The sequence below is a fragment of the Pan troglodytes genome, chromosome 12 (assembly GCF_028858775.2).
Source record: "Pan troglodytes isolate AG18354 chromosome 12, NHGRI_mPanTro3-v2.0_pri, whole genome shotgun sequence".
NCBI lineage: Eukaryota > Metazoa > Chordata > Mammalia > Primates > Hominidae > Pan > Pan troglodytes.
The window spans coordinates 61,170,092-61,184,293 of NC_072410.2; the positions used below are offsets into that span (position 1 = coordinate 61,170,092).

General features: G+C 43.9%; 1 protein-coding gene across 16 annotated transcripts in view; it reads left to right on the forward strand.

Annotated features, from left to right (window-relative positions):
• Positions 1-6,886: 6,886 nt before the first annotated feature.
• The window catches only part of XPO1 (exportin 1), a 60,656-nt gene continuing 53,340 nt past the window's right edge, over positions 6,887-14,202 (forward strand). For 2 of the 16 annotated variants that reach the window (XM_054678427.2, XM_054678425.2), the window contains exons 1-2: positions 6,896-8,053; positions 11,714-11,845. In XM_054678427.2, the coding sequence (XP_054534402.1) occupies positions 11,720-11,845 (126 nt within the window). In that variant the 5' untranslated portion in view covers positions 6,896-8,053; positions 11,714-11,719. Of the gene's footprint in view, positions 8,054-8,164; positions 8,909-10,939; positions 11,061-11,713; positions 11,846-14,202 lie in introns of those variants that run through there. The other 14 variants (XM_054678424.2, XM_063789831.1, XM_063789834.1 and 11 more) reach the window with 14 other exon arrangements.

Genomic DNA, 14,202 nt, shown 5'->3' on the forward strand with positions numbered 1-14,202 from the left:
GTGGAGGTTTCAGTGAGCCAAGATCGTGCCACTGCACTCCAGCCTGGGCGACAGAGGGAGACTGCGTCTGAAAAAAATAAAAATAAAAAACTGTTGAATATGTCATGTAATTTATTGAATACTGTATGGGGACTCAAAGTACAGTTTCTACTGAATGGAAATTACTTCTATACCCCATCATAGAGGTGAAAAATTGTGTCACACCTTCCAAAGTTAGGGTCAGGGATCCTTTGTACGTATATATAATTTCACATTTTTTAAGCTAAATGACATGCACTTTCATCTACGGGGATTAGAACTGCTGAAATTATGACTGTAATGGCTCATATATTTATGTAATATTTTTCATTTCACTTTTCATATTAAAAGTGTTTTAAATATTATTCACTTGAAAATCTTCAGATTCTGGTTACATCATGAAAAAAGAGTTGTACTGCCAAATCATGCTAGACCACTCTTAAGAAAATATTTCACGAGCTGTGGCAATTTTCAGTGCCTGGGCAAATGTTATATCGGTTATTGAAATAAATGTTTTACTTTTACATTTCTCTAGGTAAAGATAATAGGATTGAGCACAATGACTCATGCCTGTAATCCCAGCACTTTGGGAGGCCCAAGTGGGGGGACTCCTTGAGCCCAGGAGTTTGAGACCAGTCTGGGCAACATGGCAAAACCCTATCTGTACAAAAAATACAAAAATTAACTGAGTGTGATGGCATGCACCTGCAGTCCCAGCTACTTGGGAGGCTGAGGTGGGAGGATTGCTTGAGCCTGGGAGTTGAGGCTGCAGTGAGCTGCGGTTGTGTCACAGCATTCCCAGCCTGGTCGACAGAGTGAGACCCCCATCTCAAAAAAAAAAAAAAAAAAAAAAAAAGACAATAGAATGGTTAAATAAATATTAAATGAATAAGTAGTAGGGGATAGTCTTTCTTTCTTTTACTCAATATTCTGGAATTTATATTCGAATACAAAGGAAGGGAAAGAAATAAAAACGAAAAGAGTTTATTCCTTCTAGGAAACTTCTTCACATTTCATTCATTCAATTAAGTTATTAATTATTTTTTGGGATATCCTTGAATTCTTTTCATTTTATTTTCAAATACCTTAACTTTCTGTATTTATTTCCCCATCTTAAAATGGCAATAATAATGACCACCTCATTGGACTGTTGTGAAAATTAAATGAATAGATATCATAACATGTTTAGAAAAGTTCCCGGCACAGGCCAGGCACAGTGGCTCATGCCTCTAATCCCAGCATTTTGGGAGGCTGAGGTGGGTGGATCACGAGGTCAGGAGATCAAGACCATCCTGGCTAACGCAGTGAAACCCTGTCTCTACTAAAAAATACAAAAAATTAGCTAGGCGTGGTGGCGGGTGCCTGTAGTCCCAGCTACTCAGGAGGCTGAGGCAGGAGAATGGTGTGAACCCAGGAGGTGGAACTTGCAGTGAGCTGAGATTGCGCCACTGCACTCCAGCCTGGGCGACAGAGCAAGACCCCAACTCAAAAAAAAAAAAAAAAAAGAAAACTTCCTGGCACATAATAAGTGCTCAGTAAATGTTAGCTATTATAATTACCTTCACCTCTTCTGTCTGGGCTTATGGTTTATCTGCTGTTTGATCTGACATTCTCAATAAGCACGCAGAAACCAGCTTGAAATGGTTTAAACATGATACCACCTGAAAGCAGGGGAAGTACTGAGAATTTGCTATTAATGCACTTATGATGATAATTTGATCTCTTCAGAGAGGAATTTCTTCTGCTCTAAAAATACATTTTAAAACATCTCCCAGGGCTGGGCACTGGGGCTCGTGCCTATAATCCCAGCACTTTGGGAGGCCAAGGCTGGAGGACTGCTTGAACTCAGGAGTTTGAGACCAGCCTCAGCAACATGGTGAGACCCTGTTGCTGCAGAAAATAAAACAAAGTAGCTGGGTGCAGTGATGCACACCTGTAGTCTCAGCTACTCAGGAGGCTGAAGCAGGAGGACCACTTGGAGCCAGGGAGGTTGAGGCTTCAGCGAATTGTGATTGTGCCACTGTACTCCAGCCTGGGTGACAGAACGAGCCCCTGCCTCAAAAATAAATATATAAAAATAAAAATAAAAGAAGCACTGACCTTGTTGAGGTACAGTATACTTGCTCATGTACTCGTTTTCTCTCGCTCTCTCTTCTCCCCTTTATTGGGCTAGGATAATTTAAAATATTTATAAGTAGATCAGGGTTTCTCAATCTCTGTATATTGACATTGTGGGCTTCTCATTCTTTGATATAGGGGGCTATCCTGTGCATTGCAAGATGTTTCATGGCACTCCTGGCCTCTGCCACTAGATGTCTATGGCACCCCCTCCCCAACCAGTTGCAACAACCAAAAGTGTTTCCATTATCATACTTCTGATATACTTCACCTTCTGATTTACCTGTAATGTGCTCTGATTCTGACATTAGCTGACAGTGTTGTTTTGATAGCCAACACTTAATTGCTAAATGTCTTATTGGGGAACTGCCCTCAGTTTGAGAACTACTGAAATAGATTCACTGACTTTGCTAGGTTCTTCATTTTTTTCTAGTCAGAGCACCTGATAAAACAGGTTTTTTGTTTTTTTTCTGATTTTTCTTTTTTTTTTAATTTTCATTTATTTTTCACATTTTTCCATGACTCCATATATAATTTTTCTTTTTTTTAAAGACAGTCTTGCTCTGCTGCCCAGGCTGGAGTGCAGTGGCTCGATCGTAGCTCATTGTAGCCTGAATCCTGGGCTCACGGGATCCTCCTGCCTCAGCCTCTTGAGTAGCTAAGACACAGATATGTGTCATCATGCCTGGGTTAATTTTTTTAGTTTTGTAGAGCCAAACTCTCATTTATGTTGCCCAGGCTGGTCTTGAACTCCTGGCCTCAAGTGATTCTCCCACAGTAGTCTCCCAAAGCACTGGTATTCCAGGCCTGCACCACCACGTCTGGCTAATTTTTTGTATTTTTGTAGAGATGGGATTTCGCCATGTTGGCCAGGCTGGTCTCAAACTCCTGACCTCAAGTAATCTGCCCGCCTCAGCCTCCCAAAGTGCTAGGATTACAGGCATGAGCCACCTCGCCCAGCTCATTTTATTTTTATTTATTTATTTATTTTGAGATGGAGTCTCACTCTGTCACCAGGCTGGAGTGCAGTGGCATGATCTCGGCTCACTGCATCCTCTGACTCCCTGGTTCAAGCGATTCTCCTGCCTCAGCGTCCCGAGTAGCTGGGATTACAGGCATGTACCATCACGCCCAGCTAATTTTTGTATTTTTAGTAGAGATGGGGTTTCACCATGTTGGCCCGGATGGTCTCAATCTCCTGACCTTGTGATCCACCTGCTTTGGCCTCCCAAAGGCTGGTATTACAGGCATCAGCCACCACCATGCCTGGCCCATAATGAGATGTTTTTGTGCAAGAAAGAAATGGCATATCTTTTCAATCCACAGATACCAACTTTAGTTTCCCTACTCTATTTTGCTTCTTATATATTGCAACGGACAGAATATTTGTGTCCCCTGAAAATCAGTATGTTGAAATCCTAAACCCTAATGTGATGGTATGAGGAGATAAGGCCTTTGGGAGTCAGTAGATAATGAGGGTAGGGTCCTCATGAATGAAATTAGCGTTCTTATAAGATACCCCAGAAAGCTCTCTAGCCTTTTTTCCCCCTTCACAAGAGAGTACAGGAAGAAGTCACCAGTCTGCAACCCCGAAGAGGGCCTTTGCCAGAACCTAAACCATGCTGACGCCCTGGCCTCAGACTTCCAGCCTCCAGTACTGTGAGAAATAAATGTTGTTTAAGCCACCCAGACTATGGTACTTTGTTACAGCAGCCTAAACTGACTGTTACAGCAGACCTATAACCCTATCTCATTTTTTTTATTTTTGGCCTAGAAGTACTTCAACCAAAACAGCTACAGCTTCCTCTGTCCTGTCTGAGAATGGTCCAAGTTAAGTGATATACTTCTCTCATTTCTCCATGAGTAAGAGATTCTTGGGACCCATTGTTCAATGTCACCTCATAGAAGAACTGTACAGATTTCTCAGACTATCGAACTGTAACTCCTAGATTTAGCAGCCTTGTCACCTACTTTTTCACTATGTTCTCAAAAGGTAGCAACTCACCTGCAGGCAACTGCTGATTCTGCTCCTGATTGATTTGAGGCTTCACAGACTCTACGTAGATTATTCACTGGGGTCTTAACATCACAGACAGAATACTCATAATTTTCCGTAAATATTCTCCACACTAAATTGAGCTTGATAGAAATAGGGGTGCAACCCAGACTTTATCTTCCCAGGTCAATTTTTTCTTGAAATGAGTATCCTGACTGGGCAAGGTGGCTCAGGCCTATAATCCCAGCACTTTGGGAGGCTGAGGCAGGAGGATCGCTCGCCTACAGGAGTTTGAGATCAGCCTGGGTAACATGGCAAAACCCCTTTCTACAAAAAAAAAAAAAAATATATATATATATATATACACACACACATATTTACATTTATATGTATATATTTACATATATATGTATTACATATATGTATATATTTATAATGTATAATATATATTTTATATATATATATTTATTTACAAAAAACTATCTAGGCATGGTGGCATGCATCTACAGTTCCAGCTGCTCAGATGGCTGAGTCAGGGAGGATCCTTTCAGCCTGGGAGAGACACAGTGAGATACTTTTTCCAAAAAAAAAAAAAAAAAAAAAGATCCTTTCTCTCTCACCCTGTTTTAGCATCATACACAATCACACTTTTGTCAGAGTTAGATTGGTAATTTTTTTTGAGACAGTGTCTCACTCTGTCACCCAGGCTGGAGTGTACAGTCGCATGATGGCATCTTCACAGCTCATGCAGCTTCAACCTCTCAGGCTCAAGTGATCCTTTCACCTCAGCCTCCCGAGTAGTTGGGACTACAGGCGCATGCCACCATGCCCAGCTAATTATTGTATTTTTGGTAGAGACCAGGTTTTGCCATGTTGCCCAGGCTGGTCTTGAACTTCTGGGCTCAAGTGATCCTCCCACCTTTGCCTCCCAAAATGCTGGGATTACAGGCCTATGGTAAAATTGATTTTGTTATATGTCCTTGTAGGTTTTTTTAATTGTTGTTTGTTTGTTTTGAGAACGAGTCCCGTTCTGTTGCCCAGGCTGGACTGCAGTAGTGTGATCTCCGCTCACTGCAGCCTCTGCCTCCCGGGTTCCAGCCATTCTCCCCCCTTAGCCTCCCGAGTTCCAGCCATTCTCCCCCCTTAGCCTCCCGAGTAGCTGGGATTACAAGTGCCCACAACCACGCCAGGTTAATTTTTGTATCTTCAGTAGAAAGGGGTTTCACCATGTGGCCAGGCTGGTCTCGAACTCCTGACCTCAAGTGATCTGCCCGCCTTGGCCTCCCAAAGTGCTGGGATTAAAGGCATGAACCACCATGCCTGGCCTATCCTTGTGTTTAAAGTCGCAGTTTCCAAGATCCTCTCCATGACCATGTTAAGTGAGGATTTACTGTATTTGCATATACTGTATTTGTAAACTTCCCGTTACACTTTCATCTCTAGATTGCTTATAATACCTTATACGATGTAAACTTTAAATCATCTCTACATTGCTTATAATGCCTTATACAATGTAAATGCTATGTAAATATATTGCATTGCGTTTTATTTTGTATTATTTTTATTGTTGTTGTTGTTTTTTAATGTTTTCCACCCAGGGTTGGTTGAAACTGAGGATGGGGAACCCAGGATACAGAGGGCCCACTGCACATCATATATCATACATAGTACATTATATATGTATGTATATATGTATATAAAATGGCTTGATATTATTCATTTATGTAATGAATAAAAACTTAGGTCTGAAAATCATCCAAAATAATTCTGGTACATCTAAACATTGAGTTGTTGCGTTTTTCTTTATTGGAGGGGGAGTTAGAATAAGTGGTGCTTTGAGGTTAGCCATAGTCCATCGTGGATGAACATTTGCTAAAGAAAATTGTTATTAATTCAATAAATCATTTATCTACCTCTTGGTGGCACAAAGGGCCTAGTAAATTTTGGTGGGCTATTTGCTCTTAAGCAAAGAACAATCTGTAAAGCTGATTTGGAGGACGCTTGGGAACAAACGAGAGGCAACCACGTGAAAGGCAACGTGCATGTGACTTTCACAGAAAATACTATTTGATGATGATTTAGTACGTGAAGTGCGGCTAGGGTAAAAGGAAAATCTGAGTGTTGCAGATCAAGGGCACCAGGTGGGACGCAGTTGGCATGCAAGCTCAGCCAGCCAAAACATGCGCTGTCAAACCAATCACTTGGGATTACAATGTTTTGGTTTTCAGGAAAGGTTGCTTGTTGAAGCAGCCAAATTCCAGCCTGGAGAGACAGAGTTGAAATTTTAAGGAGACTTTCCCAAGAAGTATTTCGATATCTTTTCCGACACCCTGAGAAGATCACGAGGCGCCAAGAATGCACGCCCTGCGCCTCACCCCAACCCCTCTCTCAGCTACCTGGCCCCAAAACCAGGCCTCTAAAATGGATTAGAGAGGTCTGGGGCCTAAAATTGGCCTCGGAAGCGTTCTTTTCCCTCTTTTCTCCACCCCTCCCAGAGTTCAAAACTGGGTGTGCCCTCCCTTTTCCGAATGCAGCCCCCATCCGAAGGGCGGATCCTGATTCCCGCGGGCTCAGGCCCCCGCAGGTTGGCGGGAGCCGGTGGGGGCGGGCCGGCCGAGTCCGGGGGAAGCAAAGAGAACGCTGCCGCGCGCGCCCCGATCAAACTCGCGCCGCCACCAGCTCACGAGCTGCGCCCCACCCTCTCCGTCACCGAAGAGGCCCAGCCAATGAGCGGGCGAGAAAGGCCGGGCCTGCGAACTAGGCACCGGGAGGGAGAGGGCCGCAGGGGGAAGGGAAGTCGAGAGCTCGAGGGCGGGCTGCGCTTGATTGACAGCTCGTTCGAACGAATCCTCCACGCGGCTTTCCTTCGCTCTCTTTTCTACTCATCCCGGCTCTTCGTCCCACCTCCTCCTCCTCCACCCCTCTCCTCTTGCCTTTCGACCCTCCCCACTTCCCCTCCCCCACTCTGCGGGCAAATCGCTGCTGAAAAGAGGTGGGGGGCCGAAGCGGCGGGCTCGTGTGGAGCCGTGAGGTGGGATTGACTGGCGCTCGGGCCAATGAGAGATAGGCTCATGGCGCGGCTGTAGCTGGAACTGACCAATAGGAGGGCGGGCTGGGGGCGGAGGCCCAGGTTCCAAACGCTCCGCGGCGCCATGGGCTGAAAACTCAACCGAGATGGAATCTCCCAGTCTGAACCGGTTTCAACCGGTTCCGAGTTTGAGGCACTAGGAGGAGGGGGAGAAGCGGCTGCAGCGGCCGCGGCAGGAGCAGCGGGAGCTACAGCATCAGCAAGAGCAACAGTAGCTACAGCCCCGGCGGCGGTGCCTGTTCCAGTCTTTGCTGCTGCAGTCCGTGCAACCACCCAGAGGGGGAGGGGGGAACCACCAGTCGCTGAGGAACAAGAGAAGGGGGGAAAGTTTAGGCGAGCCTTGTGGGGGGGGGGGGCCAGCGCCGGAGCCGCGTGAGAGAGGGAGCCGTGTTTTGGTAGGGGGGAGTCGGACTGCAACTGGCAGCAGAGCGTCTCCCCGGCCGTGTGGACTCTACACCCCCTACTCCTGCCGCTTCTGCTGCTGCCTGTGGCTGGAGGGTCCCCCTGGGGCTGAATCTTTGGGACTTGACCCCGTTCCCTCCCCCTTCCCTCACTCCCCAGCCGGGCGGGAGCATTTATTCCCCAGATTAATTCCCCTTTTTTGGGGGGGGGCGGGTGTGTGTGTGTGTGTGTGTGTGTTGGGGGAAGCGTCCCTGAAATAGTAAATATTATTGAGCTCTTTTTGCCCTTTTCCTGTCCGTTTTTTTAATTTCCTTTTTTGAGGTGGGAAAACTGTGAAACCCACCTTGATTCGTCCCCTCTCCCCCCCTCCCCACCTTCCCTCGCCCTAATCCCCCAACAAGGAAGGAAGGAGCAGTTGGTTCAATCTCTGGGTAAGTCGACTGTGTCTTCGGGGCCGAGGGTCGGGCGGCGGCGCGGCCGGGCGGGCGGGAGGAGGCCGGCGTGGGGCGCGGCGGCGGCGGCGGCCGCGGGAAGCGAGCCCGGGAGGCGGCGGGCGGGCCGGGGGCGCGGCGGGCCCACAGCGGAGCCTGCGATTGAATGGAGCCGCTTTTGCCGCTGGGGGATGGAGGCGGGGAGGCGGCCTCGGGAGGGGAGCGCTTGCTGGGTCATTCGCGTGTGCGGGTGGCGGTGGAGGAAGGCGAGGAGCGTGATAGTGAAGCGGGGCCCCGCGCGGGGTGGAAGGGGTTCCCCAGCCCCTGGGGCTGGGGAGAAGTTGGGGTGATTTCAGGAACATCTCTGTAAATTATTAGGAGTGGAAGTTTCCAGAAATATTTAGTGCAGCAGCATTGAAACGTCCGCCTGCATCACGTGGCCCCCTCGGTGGAGAGCTTGGGATGGGGGAGGGAGGGGCTGCCGACTCCCTGTTCCTCCAGCAAGGAAACTCGAAAGCTCTCCGGTTTTGCAGAGTGGCATGTGAAGTAGGAAAGATCAATTTTTCAGGGGCCTGCACATGGGATTCCGTCTTGTAGTTCCTTTTCAGGGGTTTGAGTGTGATAAGTTGGTTAAACCATTTACTGTTGGCCTTGTACAGTGGAGGATGCCCTGATTCTCCTTCATTCCGATGTCTGTGAGTTTGGGTTGGGTGGGAGGAAGTGGTGTAGTAGAGGAAGCATTCAGTACTGGCTCAGCCCGGACCTCCTCTGATCACGCCGAGGCCATGCTGCATAGAGAAAGGGGCGGTGAACTTAAGGCGCCTGGTCTAAATGCCTCCTCCGAGTAAGGGCGGGGTGAGTGCGTGCTCCTGTGTGCTATAGTTAGAAGGGCTGCAAATCGGTTCGGGTGGGAAGCGAGGGGAGGGCGGGCCCTAATGAGGTGTGTTTTTCCTGAATGAAGCGGGCGATTGCCCACACAACCTAAGGAGCAGTCTTTCGCCTTGTAGCGACTTGTTTTTCACCAAGTGTGAAGTTATTAAGCAACGGTTATGATTTTCTGGGTTTTGTTTAGGAATTGGCATTGGGGGTCACTTGTAGAGTCACATTATCCATTAAGCTGGATAATCCCTAGTGTATGTTATCCAGTGAGTGGATTTTAGGATTGAAGAGCCCAATGGGAATGAGCGTTCGTGGTTACACCTCTCCCACTATGGCTTGTTTGCTGTCTGATTGTATATCTTAAGTGTGGGACACTGCTGTTAGTGGAAAGAATGTTTTGGAAGCGGTTTGATTTGGGGGACTAAATGTGCTTGGCATTGACCACAAAGCCGCCATTTCTGTACTATGTACAGTTCAGGAATAGGTAGGTGATTTCGAAGATAGCCGCTAGTTCTAAGGATGGCAAACTACTGTATTTAAATCCTTCTATTCTAAATCTCGTTTGTCACATCAGTCTAGTTCGGAGAATTTTATAAGAACAGTGTATTTGAAAGTGAAACTTGTAAGAGTCATTTTCTTAATCCTTTTTTGTTTTGGCATTCAACTATGGTAGTAAATAGGTGAAAAGTTTGTTCAATATTTAACCGAAATATTTGAAAACTTTTGATACATGGATCTTGGTGCTTTGTGGACATTGCTTTTAAGCCTCAAATAAGATTGTTCTGATCTTTTAAATTTTATGGTACTTGAAGGTGGAGGAGAGTTTACACATTCATTTGTGGAATATATATTTCCTCTCAGTATTTCGATCTTAAGGTTTTTTTGTGGTGTGTAACAAGTATTCTGCTGTTTAAAAACGTTTGTTTAATGCCTACTACGAAACGTTTTGAAGTCTCATCAGTTTTGTCAATAATGGACCAATTCTTGAACTCCTAATTTCTTGAGTTTTACATTATTTTTACATCATATCAATCATAGGTGACTCATCTTTTGGAGTTCTAATCTGTTGTAACAGACGTTATATTTAAATAAGACATTTGCATTAAAATTGAATTTGCTGCCATTATTGTTATGGACATTTTTAAGCTGTTATAAAATAGCCAGGAATTAATGACTTTTTTTCCGCCCTGCCAAGCTAGTTTGTCTAAATATAATGTAAAGAAATTAGCTACTCATTTTCTGGTCCACGAAAGTTCCTAAAATGGGAAGAAGTGGAGATCTGACCTTGTTAGTTCTAAATACACTAAACTGGGAGTGCCATGGATGGCTTTCAGGATGTCCTGAATCCTCTATAATTGTATACAAAATCGTGAGTTTTTAAAAACTGGGTTAGAGCTGTTGGTTCCTCAAGAGTCTCAGGCATCTTAGACCCCAAAAAAGGTTAAGGACTACTGATTTAACCAGTTAGGTTTGAGTGGCATTGGCTTTGAAGAAAAACAGAGGAAAGATATATTTTATAATTCTGGGCAACAAAAAAGTGGATGTGTGCCAGCATCTTAGAGTAGAATCCTCTTAAAAGGATAGCATTGCATATGAACTAGTAGGTTTTAACCAGTACATATTTAGGCTAAGTAGCTCATTTTTCTGTTAGAATTCTTTTTTATTTGGGAATGGGCAAGCTTTTACAGCTTTTACCTTGCCAATGAATACCTGGAATTTAAAAAATCTTGTTAGGCATATTGCCCATAAAGTTTTTTTTTCCTAGATCATATATTCAGTAAATATGTTTGTAGCTGTAATTTCAATCCCCCAATTCATTGAGGGTTGAAACAATTTGAATGGTTTGAGTGTAGAAGATTAAGTTATTTCTGTAGAGGCTAAGGGCATTTATACCAAGATATGTTAGACTTGTGGTTCCTGCTAACCATTGCTGTAGACAATAGGAATTACTGTATATCCACATTTTAATTTTTAACATCATTCTGTCTTTGTTTGTTTGTTTTTGAGATGGAGTCTCATTCTCTTGCCCAGGCTAGAGTGTGGTGGCGCATCTCGGCTTACTGCAAACTCCGTCTCCTGGGTTCAAGCAGTTCTCCTGCCTCAGCTTCCCAAGTAGCTGGGATTACAGGTGCCCGCCTCCATGCCTGGCTGATTTTTGTATTTTTAGTAGAGACGGGGTTTTGCCATGTTGGCCAGGCTGGTCTGGAACTCCTGACCTCAAGTGATTCGCCCACCTCGGCCTCCCAAAGTGCTGGGATTACATGTGTGAGCCACCACGCTCGGCCCATTCTGTCTTTATAGCATTATTTTTATAAAGTTAAGATAATGTGAAGTGAGCTTTTAGTGAGTTATTCAGAAGACCCTACTTGGGAAGAAAAGAAAATCACATTCACTTGAACTTAATCCTACTTGCTTAAAAAGTTTTGACATCAAGATACTGAACTGTATCACGTTTTAGGACCATAAAATCCTAATAGTGGATGCGTTTAAATAATAGGTTAGCGTACTTTATAAATGTTAGTAGAATAGGAAAGTCTTCCTGGTGTATAAACTAAACACTAGAAAAGTTGAATGGACCATAATAATTTATGTAATTATCAAATAGCTAAGTAATTTCAGCTTTTGTTACTTGCTTTTACTATCTCAGTTTTTTGTAATTAAAGTCTCTAAAGTATTCATTAAAATATTTGTAATAACATGGTTGAAGTAAAATAACTTGTAGGAAGTTTTTGATAATACCAAAACTTGATAGGCAGCTTCAATTTTTTTCTTTATTTTCAGTAATCTATGCCAGCAATTATGACAATGTTAGCAGACCATGCAGCTCGTCAGCTGCTTGATTTCAGCCAAAAACTGGATATCAACTTATTAGATAATGTGGTGAATTGCTTATACCATGGAGAAGGAGCCCAGGTAAAGTAGCCAACCAAAACTTTATAACATTGTGACAGTGTAACAGAGTTGTTGGGTTTAGAATAAAATTTTAAATTATCACCTTTAAAAAAGATATTCCATAGTTTGCATTAATTTGGAATTCTGTATTAACCATAATGAAAATTGTTTTGGAGAAAGAAATTGCATGTTTGACATGGTTAGAGTGGGTTGTTTTGGAATATTATTCTTATACTTGTTTTGTCCTTAAGAGCCAAATGTTATTAAATACTTTGTAGGTATTAAAGGTTCTCTGTACTTTTATATATACTTAATATGTTTGGCACTAATACGATTCTTCTACTTTTAAAACATTTACAGAAGTACTTCACAGATATGTTTGTTTAAATAAAAACAGGAATACCAAGTATTTTTATGTTAGTTGAATTTTGTGCACTTTTCAAAGTGGTACTGTTAATGTAGGGAATTATCTTAAACATAAACCAAATTTTGATCAGTTTAAGGTTTTTGGTTTTTTTGAACCCAACTAAAAGGTGAAACAGAAATGTGTGTACAATTTTAAATTGTATATGTCACAAGAAAAAAAACTTGATTTTTTACCTGTGGGGCCAAACTTTTTTTTGAGACAGTCTCGCTCTGTGGTCCAGGCAGGAGTGCAGTGGCACTATCTCAGCTCACTGCAACCCCTGCCTCCTGGGTTCAAGCGATTGTCTTGCCTCACCCTCCCTGGTAGCTGGGATTACAGGCACACGCCACCATGCCTGGCTAATTTTTGTATTTTTAGTAGAGGTGGGGTTTCACCGTGTTGGCCAGGCTGGTCTTGGAACTCCTGACCTCAGGTGATCCACCCGACTCGGCCTCCCAAAGTGCTGGGATTACAGGCATGAGCCACCGCGTGCTGGCCCAAACATGTTTGTGAATGAGTAAAAAGTTTTGCAGTTGGGTCAGAAATCTTTTTTTTTTTTTTTTTGAGATGGAGTCTTGCTCTGTCACCAGGCCTGAGTGCAGTGGCACAATCTCGGCTCACTGCAACCTCCGCCTCCCAGGTTTTCAAGCAATTCACCTGCCTTAGCCTCCCGAGTAGCTGGGACTACAGACGCGCCACCATGCCCAGCTAATTTTTTGTATTTTAGTAGAGATGGGTTTCATCATATTGGCCAGGATGGTCTCCATCTCCTGACCTCGTGATCCGCCTGCCTTGGCCTCCCAAAGTGTGGAGATGACAGGCATGAGCCACCGCGCCTGGCCAGAAATCTTTTAAGGTAGTTTTGTTGCCAGAACAGTAGATTTCTGGTTAGATAAATGTTCAGCTAGTAGATGGGAGGTTACTTATATTGTCAAGATATTTATATTTGCATAATTAAGAAACTGAGTGCCGGCCGGGCGCGTTGGCTCACGCCTGTAATCCCAGCACTTTGAGAGGCCGACGCCGGCGGATGACGAGGTCAGGAGATCGAGACCATCCTGGCTAACACACAGTGAAACCCCGTCTCTACTAAAAACACAAAAAATTAGCCAGACGTGGTGGCGGGCGCCTGTAGTCCCAGCTACTCGGGAGGCTGAGGCAGGAGAATGGCGTGAACCCGGGAGGCGGAGCTTGCAGTGAGCCGATGTTGCGCCACTGCACTCCAGCCTGGGCAACAGCGTGAGACTGCGTCTCAAAAATAAAAATAAATAAATAAAATAAAATAAAAAAACCTAAACCTGAGTGCCATTACACTTTCTGAAAACATATAAGGTGGATACAGTACTATCTTTTATAGTAGTCCAAAAAGCATCATGTATAAATGTTTCCATTCCCTTATGAAATACAACAGTACTGCTTTTACTATAGTAGAAACTTGACAAAGGTCCATGGAAACGCTAAAAGTAGAAAAAATTACTCTTGCAGTGATTCTGTAAGCTTGTTAGCCCAGGTTTATACTTTTAGGGCGTTTTGATCAGTATATTATCTCCCAAAGCATTCTTGAAAAAATTAACCATCCGTATTTATTATCCCTGTCATTTAGTTGTTACTCATGCTATACATTCAACATGAAGCTTTAAGCTTCATTTCTTCTAGCATGGATGCATAGAAAGCAGCTGCTTTTGGAGGAAGCTATGAAAGTAAGGTTGGGTTCAACTCTGAATGTAATATTGGAAGCACAGGTCTGTAGCCATTGGGAAAAAGGGCATTTAATTTTTTCCGCATAGATTCAGCTACTAATACTGTTTAATCTTCGCACTAAGCTAGTTCACTACATCTAAAGGTATGATAAATAAACCAACATAGAGCAGTGTTCTTCATGGCTTGTAACAGAATTAGTGGCAATTTTTGTAATTGAGAATATATTACAGCAATACTGCTTTTAATAATGTTCCATAGTATTAAGAAATTT